The sequence below is a fragment of the Salvelinus sp. IW2-2015 genome, linkage group LG8 (assembly GCF_002910315.2).
Source record: "Salvelinus sp. IW2-2015 linkage group LG8, ASM291031v2, whole genome shotgun sequence".
Taxonomy (NCBI): Eukaryota; Metazoa; Chordata; class Actinopteri; order Salmoniformes; family Salmonidae; genus Salvelinus; species Salvelinus sp. IW2-2015.
Window position 1 is genome coordinate 613,647 of NC_036848.1, and position 8,978 is coordinate 622,624.

The 8,978-nt window shown below is 50.4% G+C and overlaps 2 protein-coding genes across 2 annotated transcripts in view; one reads left to right on the forward strand and one right to left on the reverse strand.

Moving 5' to 3' along the window:
* Positions 1-8,978, reverse strand: part of cplx2b (complexin 2b) — a 67,398-nt gene that overhangs the window by 56,154 nt on the left and 2,266 nt on the right. The gene's annotated exons all lie outside the window — the stretch shown is intronic.
* LOC139028094 (serum response factor-binding protein 1-like) lies at positions 2,512-3,317 on the forward strand. Its single transcript, XM_070444641.1, has 2 exons — positions 2,512-2,616; positions 2,946-3,317. The coding sequence occupies exons 1-2, from the start codon at positions 2,512-2,514 to the stop codon at positions 3,315-3,317; spliced, it is 477 nt and encodes a 158-aa protein (XP_070300742.1).

Below are 8,978 nucleotides of genomic sequence, written 5' to 3' on the forward strand. Positions count from 1 at the left end.
GTTCACTCTACCGTTAGTCAGCATCTCTACACACATTATACAGTTCACTCTACTGTTAGTCAGCATCTCTACACATTATACAGTTCACTCTACCGACATTCCCATCAGTGACAATACTGGACTATATCCCATCAGTGACAGTACTGGACTGTATTGTCAAGTTTATATTTGCTATTTGATTTGGGTATCTGGTATTTGGGTACCTTCATGAATATCTTGGGTATCTTAAAAGTCGCAAATGAAACATATTATTATTATTATAATATTTTTTATCATAAGTGGCATCAGTGAATCTGTGTCTCTGGCAACATCTGGGTTAAAGGTCTGGGGACCTTGCCTCACTGTGTGTGTGTGTGTGTGTGTGTGTGTGTGTGGGTGGAAGGGGAAATGGAAGGGGAAGGGGGTAATTAAGTTACACTCAAAATAGCCCTCCCTGGTTTACAAAGTGGATGTGACATCATCTCCAATTGATTCAAACTCAGGGCTCTGCCCTCCCTATCGGATGTGGAGATATCCCTGTCCTACCCAGTCCGGTCCTACCCTGCCCTACCCTCCCTATCGGACGTGGAGATATCCCCGTTCTACCATACCCTGTCCTGGCACACCTCCATGTTGAAGAATATGAAGGCCTATCCATAAATAAAATAAAAATACATATTTATTTATTTTTTGCATAAAAGTGCAGTATGTGAAATTAATTGCCTGACCTATTTCCAGTCTATGATTTCCTGATGAATCGGATGTGAATGAATGTTTAGACAAGAGCACATACAAAACAGCAAATTAGACTAAATTGGCTTCAAACAAAATTCATAGCAGAATGATGGTTGAATTATTGCTGTATCAAAAATATCCTGTCAGTCGTGCATTGAACCAGGCATTGAACCAGGCCCACAGATGTTTCAGTGACAAAGACAAAGCACAACGCAAACTCCATCAGACGTGTGCTCGGTGTGAGGTTTGTGAGCAACCATATGAATGAATTCATAGTTTGTTGGTTTGGTAGGTTTATACAGATGATAATTAGCTGTAGCTACAATCTGTAATACATTGTCAATGTCCCTGTCAAATAAACAAACTATTATCATCTAAATGACAGAAAGTGAATTGTCTCTGTCCTGAACACAACATGTCGTCTGGAGTTATTTTTACGTTGGGCTCCCGAGTGGCGCTGTGGTCTAAGGCACTGTATCTCCTGGTTCAAATCCAGGCTGCATTACATCCGGTCGTGATTGGGAGTCCCATAGGGCGGTGCACAATTGGCCCAGGTTTGGGTAGGGAGGAAACAGGGTAGGTAGGAAACAGGGTAGCGAGGGAACAGGGTAGGGAGGAAACAGGGTAGGTAGGAAACAGGGTAGCGAGGGAACAGGGTAGGGAGGGAACAGGGTAGGAAGGGAACAGGGTAGGGAGGGAACAGGGTAGGGAGGGAACAGGTTAAAGAGGAAACAGGGTAGGTAGGAAACAGAGAAGGGAGGAAACAGTATAGAGAGGAAACAGTGTAGAGAGGAAAACTCCTATTGGCAAGACAGTACAACAGATCTGGGACCAGGCTAGGTTGCGTAGTCTAATAACATATGTATGACAAAACGTTCCTTGTCTCTTGTCTACCAACGTCGTCCCCAGGACCAACTGCTAGAGAGAGAGAGCAAGCTGGTGGATGAGAATATTCCCTTCATGAATATCCATAACTTGGACATATATTTGGCTCCCGAGTAGCGCAGCCGTCTAAGGCACTGCATCTCAGTGCAAGAGAGCGTCACTACAGTCCCTGGTTCGAATCCAGGCCGTGATTGGGAGTCCGATAGGGCGGCGCACAATTGGCCCGGGTTTGGCTGGGGTAGGCCGTCATTGTAATATGAATTTGTTCTTAACTGACTTGCCAGGTTAAATAAAAAATAAAAATTGCAAACACTACAATGACACAAGGAGGTTGGTGGTTAAGTGTTTCAGAGCTTGTTTCTTTGCCACACTTTGCAAACAGAAGCAACGCTCTTTTAAAGAGTGATGACTCTAGTGACAATATTTAGGGAGAAACAATAGATACAGCACCTGTGCCAGGAACTGTGTTCAGTGCAGAGCTCCAAACTGTCTTCCTAGCTGTCTTCCCTCCTACAGCACTCTGTTTAGCTTCATAGCAACAGGTCTAAGGGGTTGTTACCAGGACAACCACTTCTTACATCAACTAAAGGCAGTGATAGTGTGGGTGCCCAGGGCCAGAACAGTGGAGCAGGAGAAACAGGAGATGTACATCTCTGTTACCAGCAGCCCTGTCAGAACTTATACAGTGTATATTCAGACCCTTCAGATCTGCTAACAAGGAAGTGGTTAAAAGGGGCCAAAGGGAAGATGAGGGAACGAATCGGCACCAGCTGGTCACTCCGTCAGAGAACGTCCTCCCTGGTTATCCAAACAGCCAGATGAGGATATGACTCAGCAGTCGTTAGATCTCCCGCAAGGCCCATCGTAGCGAGGACCATCAGAGTGAGGCCCATCATAGCGAGGCCCATCATAATGAGACACATCAGCGTGAGGCCCATCCTAGCGAGGCCCATCAGATTGAGGCCCATCCTAGCGAGGCCCATCAGAGTGAGGCCCATCCTAGCGAGACCCATCAGAGTGAGGCCCATCCTACAGAGGCCCATAGAGTGAGGCACATCCTAGCGAGGCCCATCCTAGCGAGAGGCCCATCCTAGCTAAGCCCATCCAAGCAAGGCCCATCGTAATGAGACCCATCAGAGTGAGGCCCATCCTAGCGAGACCCATCCTAGCGAGGCCCATCTAGCGAGACCCATCCTAGCGAGACCCATTCTAGCGAGGCCCATCGTAGCGAGGCCCATCCTAGCGAGGCCCATCCTAGCGAGACCCATCCTAGTGAGACCCATCCTAGCGAGACCCATCGTAGCGAGGCCCTCATAGCGAGACCCATCTAGCGAGGCCCATCGTAGCGAGACCCATCCAGCGAGACCCATCCTAGCGAGGCCCATCGTAGCGAGACCCATCCTAGCGAGACCCATCGTAGCGAGGCCCATCGTAGCGAGACCCATCGTAGCGAGCCCATCGTAGCGAGGCCCATCATAGCGGAGCCCATCGTAGCGAGACCCATCCTAGCGAGGCCCATCGTAGCGAGGCCCATCGTAGCGAGACCCATCCTAGCGAGGTCCATCGTAGCGAGGCCCATCGTAGCGAGGCCCATCGTAGCGAGGCCCATCGTAGCGAGACCCATCCTAGCGAGGCCCATCGTAGCGAGACCCATCCTAGCGAGACCCATCCTAGCGAGGCCCATCCTAGCGAGGCCCATCGTAGCGAGACCCATCTAGCGAGACCCATCCTAGCGAGACCCATCCAAGCGAGGCCCATCCTAGCGAGGCCAATCCTAGCGAGGCCCATCCTAGCGAGACCCATCCTAGCGAGACCCATCCTAGCGAGACCCATCCCTAGCGAGGCCCCATTCTAGCGAGACCCATCCCAGCGAGGCCCATCGTAGCGAGACCCATCCTAGCGAGGCCCATCCTAGCGAGACCCATCCTAGCGAGGCCATCCTGCGAGACCCATCTAGCGAGCCATACTAGCGAGGCCCATCCTAGCGAGGCCATCGTAGCGAGACCCATCCCAGCGAGACCATCCTAGCGAGACCCATCCTAGCGAGGCCCATCCTAGCGAGACCCATCCTAGCGAGGCCCATCCTAGCAGACCCATCCTAGCGAGGGCCATCGTAGCGAGACCCATCCTAGCGAGGCCCATCGTAGCGAGACCTATTGTCAGTCAGGGAAGTGCTTATCACACACACGTTGTGATACAAACACAGGATTCACTCAGGGGTTTACATTAATCCCAGCACCCCTTAACAAAGGTTCACAGTAAGACACGCGCTGACTGGGCTGTGTTGTTTCCATTACCTTCTTAAGAGTTTGAACTTTTAAATGTTGAACAGCTGCTTTACATCAGTCCTTCTACAATGGTTGTGGGCTAGAAGAGAGCTTTACTCTGCATAAGAGCAAAATTATGTTTAGAGCGGTCTCTCAGATAAACATCCCTCAGTTATCTGTCTGGTACTGTACTGTGGCGCTAATTTGTTTGTCGGGAGTGGTTCAATGAGCCCATGAGGGTTCTCTCCTCTCTAGTGAAATAGAAGAGAGAAAGCGAAGTGCTGCTGGCCGGTAAGTGGCCTATCAGTGACCTCAGAACCAGGTTCCTGGGGTCTGTTAGTGGCCTATCAGTGACCATAGAACCAGGTTCCTGGGGTCTGTTAGTGGCCTATCAGTGACCATAGAACCAGGTTCCTGGGGTCTGTTAGTGGCCTATCAGTGACCATAGAACCAGGTTCCTGGGTCTGTTCGTGGCCTATCAGTGACCATAGAACCAGGTTCCTGGGTGTGTTAGTGGCCTATCAGTGACCATAGAACAGGTTCTGGGTGTGTTAGTGGCCTATCAGTGACCTCAGAACCAGGTTCCTGGGGTGTGTCGTGGCCTATCAGTGACCTCAGAACCAGGTTCCTTGGGTCTGTTAGTGCCTATCAGTGACCTCAGAACCAGGTTCCTGGGGTGTGTTCGTGGCCTATCAGTGACCATAGAACCAGGTTCCTGGGGTGTGTTAGTGGCCTATCAGTACCTCAGAACCAGGTTCCTGGGTGTGTTAGTGGCCTATCAGTGACCTCAGAACCAGGTTCCTGGGGTGTGTAGTGGCCTATCAGTGACCTCAGAACCAGGTTCCTGGGTCTGTTAGTGGCCTATCAGTGACCTCAGAACCAGGTTCCTGGGTCTGTTAGTGCCTATCAGTGACCTCAGAACCAGGTTCCTGGTGTGTTCGTGGCCTATCAGTGACCTCAGAACCAGGTTCCTGGGTCTGTTCGTGGCCTATCAGTGACCTCAGAACCAGGTTCCTGGGGTGTGTTAGTGGCCTATCAGTGACCATAGAACCGGGTTCCTGGGGTCTGTTAGTGGCCTATCAGTGGCCTATCAGTGACCTCAGAACCAGGTTCCTGGGGTCTGTTAGTGGCCTATCAGTGACCATAGAACCAGGTTCCTGGGGTCTGTTAGTGGCCTATCAGTGACCATAGAACCAGGTTCCTGGGTCTGTTAGGCCTATCAGTGACCTCAGAACCAGGTTCCCGGGGTGTGTTAGTGGCCTATCAGTGACCATAGAACCAGGTTCCTGGGGTCTGTTAGTGGCCTATCAGTGACCATAGAACCAGGTTCCTGGGGTCTGTTAGTGGCCTATCAGTGACCTCAGAACCAGGTTCCTGGGTGTGTTAGTGGCCTATCAGTGACCATAGAACCAGGTTCCTGGGGTCTGTTAGTGGCCTATCAGTGACCATAGAACCAAGTTCCTGGGGTCTGTTAGTGGCCTATCAGTGACCTCAGAACCAGGTTCCTGGGGTGTGTTCGTGGCCTATCAGTGACCTCAGAACCAGGTTCCTTGGGTCTGTTAGTGGCCTATCAGTAACCTCAGAACCAGGTTCCTGGGGTGTGTTCGTGCCTATCAGTGACCATAGAACCAGGTTCCTGGGGTGTGTTAGTGGCCTATCAGTGACCTCAGAACCAGGTTCCTGGGTGTGTTAGTGGCCTATCAGTGACCTCAGAACCAGGTTCCTGGGGTGTGTTAGTGGCTATCAGTGACCTCAAACCAGGTTCCTGGGTCTGTTAGTGGCCATCAGTGACCTCAGAACCAGGTTCCTGGGGTCTGTTAGTGGCCTATCAGTGACCTCAGAACCAGGTTCCTGGGGTGTGTTCGTGGCCTATCAGTGACCTCAGAACCAGGTCCTGGGGTCTGTTCGTGGCCTATCAGTGACCTCAGAACCAGGTTCCTGGGGTGTGTTAGTGGCCTATCAGTGACCATAGAACCGGGTTCCTGGGTCTGTTAGTGGCCTATCAGTGACCTCAGAACCAGGGTCCTGCGGGTCTGTTAGTGGCCTATCAGTGACCATAGAACCAGGTTCCTGGGGTCTGTTAGTGGCCTATCAGTGACCATAGAACCAGGTTCCTGGGGTCTGTTTAGTGGCCTATCAGTGACCTCAGAACCAGGTTCCTGGGTGTGTAGTGGCCTATCAGTGAACATAGAACCAGGTTCCTGAGGTCTGTTAGTGGCTATCAGTGACCATAGAACCAGGTTCCTGGGTCTGTTAGTGGCCTATCAGTGACCTCAGAACCAGGTTCCTGGGGTGTGTTAGTGGCCTATCAGTGACCATAGAACCAGGTCCTGGGGTCTGTTAGTGACCTATCAGTGACCTCAGAACCAGGTTCCTGGGGTTGTGTAGTGGCCTATCAGTGACCAGAACCAGGTTCCTGGGTCTGTTCGTGGCCTATCAGTGACCTCAGAACCAGGTTCCTGGGGTCTGTTAGTGGCCTATCAGTGACCTCAGAACCAGGTTCCTGGGGTCTGTTAGTGGCCTATCAGTGACCATAGAACCAGGTTCCTGGGGTCTGTTCGTGGCCTATCAGTGACCACAGAACCAGGTTCCTGGGGTCTGTTGATGGCCTATCATGACCACAGAACCAGGTTCCTGGGTCTGTTCGTGGCCTATCAGTGACCATAGAATCAGGTTCCTGGGGTCTGTTCGTGGCCTATCAGTGACCTCAGAACCAGGTTCCTGGGGTCTGTTAGTGGCCTATCAGTGACCATAGAACCAGGTTCCTGGGGTCTGTTCGTGGCCTATCATGACCTATAGAACCAGGTCCTGGGGTCTGTTCGTGGCCTATCAGTGACTTCAGAACCAGGTTCCTGGGGTCTGTTCGTGTTCTATCAGTGACCATAGAACCAAGTTCCTGGGGTCTGTTAGTGGCCTATCGGTGACCATAGAACCAGGTTCCTGGGGTCTGTTCGTGGCCTATCAGTGACCACAGAACCAGGTTCCTGGGGTCTGTTAGTGGCCTACAGTGACCATAGAACCAGGTTCCTGGGGTCTGTTAGTGGCCTATCAGTGACCTCAGAACCAGGTTCCTGGGTCTGTTCGTGGCCTATCAGTGACCTCAGAACCAGGTTCCTGGGGTGTGTTAGTGGCCTATCAGACCTCAGAACCAGGTTCCTGGGGTGTGTTGGGGAGGGAGCAACATGACAGAATAATCAGATGGAAATGAAGAGACAGATTTAGGGGCTCCCAAGTAGAGCAGCCGTCTAAAGGCACTGCATCTCAGTGCTAGAGGCGTCACTACAGACCCTGGTTTGATTCCAGCCTCATTATACCCTGATGAAGACCTCTTGCCTGTCGAAACGTTGGATATAAAAATTTTGCATCTGAGCTCCTAGAGAACACTCCTTTATTTTCAAGTGTTCTACTAAATAGGTGTGCGTTTCTGTTTCTTCTAGATTGATTCCAGCCTGTATCACAACCGGCCGTGATTGGGAGTCCCATAGGGCGGCGCACAATTGGCCCAACGTTGTCCGGGTTAGGGTTTTGGCCGGGGTAGGCCGTCATTGTAAATAAGAATTTGTTCTTATTTGTTCTGACTTGCCTAGTTTAAATAAAGGATTTACATTTTTGGGGGGAATCATCATGTCAGCTGTTCTATTCATTTCAATTCTATCTGCAGGGTTGTGAAGAATGTGAATGTTTCAGCTCATTGAACAACCCCCCCCCCCCAACCCCCACCCTGTGGGGTCTTGTCTTATTGCCCCCCCTGCTGAGAGGTACCAAAGCAGAGAGGCAGAGTAGGTCCTGGGGAACCCCCCTCCTGCTCCTCTACACTGTGGGGTCTAATTAGCCTCCGTCAAAACGATTCAACGTCCTCATCTGCAAAACCCAGTGTAAACAACAACAACAGCCGTGTTGTTCTGTACTGTTAGGCTCCTGTAAACAATAAAAGGGCAAACATTAGTGAGGTCAAATCAAATATTTATTGGTCGTTTACACGTGTTTAGCAGATGTTATTGGTCACGTGCACGTGTTTAGCAGATGTTATTGGTCACGTACACGTGTTTAGCAGATGTTATTGGTCACGTGCACGTGTTTAGCAGATGTCACTGGTCACGTGCACGTGTTTAGCTGATGTCACTGGTCACGTGCACGTGTTTAGCAGATGTCATTGGTCACGTACACGTGTTTAGCAGATGTTATTGGTCACGTGCACGTGTTTAGCAGATGTTATTGGTCTCGTGCATGTGTTTAGCAGATGTCATTGGTCACGTGCACGTGTTTAGCTGATGTCACTGGTCACATACACGTGTTTAGCAGATGTCATTGGTCACGTGCACGTGTTTAGCAGATGTATCACTGGTCACGTAACACCGTGTGTTAGCAGATGTACTGGTCCAGCGTGCACGTGTTAGGCAGATGTCATGGTCACGTTTCACGTGTTTAGCAGATGTTATTGTCACGTGACACGTGTTTTAGCAGATGTCACTGGTCACGTGCACATGTGTTAGCAGATGTTATTGGTCACGTGCACGTGTTTAGCACGATGTTATTGTCACGTGCACGTGTTTAGCAGATGTTATTGGCCGTGCACGTGTTTAGCAGATGTTATTGGTCACGTGCACGTGTTTAGCAGATGTCTCGGTCCAGTGCACGTGTTAGGCAGATGTCACTGGTCACGTGCACGTGTTTAGCAGATGTCACTGGTCACGTGCACACTGTTTAGCAGATGTTATTGGTCACGTGACACGTGTTTAGCAGATGTTTCTGTCACGTCACGTGTTTAGCAGATGTTATTGGGCAGTGCACGTGTTCAGCAGATGTCACTGGTCATAGCACGTGTTTAGCAGATGTTACTGTGGGCGTAGCGAGGTGTGCTAACCTATAATCGTTAACCACTATCATCATAATGTATATTTTCACCTGGTCTGCACGTGAATATGATGTCACTGCTGCACGTGTATATGATGTCACTTAACTGTGTGTGTGTGTGTGTGTGGTGTGTACACCTCCGTGGCGTGCATTTTTATTTTCAAATGTATGTACCAAGGGTCTAGGCACTTTATAGCAAGACAAGTCTGGCAAGGAAAGATAGCCCACAGTTAACATCCTTTGAGCCTACAGGAAGTT

Excerpts from the sequence above, each read along its gene's own strand:
- LOC139028094 (XM_070444641.1), top strand. The coding sequence starts at position 2,512 with ATGAGACACATCAGCGTGAGGCCCATCCTAGCGAGGCCCATCAGATTG. Across the intron at positions 2,617-2,945 it reads TCCTAGCGAGACCCATCAGA|CGAGACCCATCCAGCGAGAC; the intron begins GTGAGGCCCATC and ends GGCCCATCGTAG.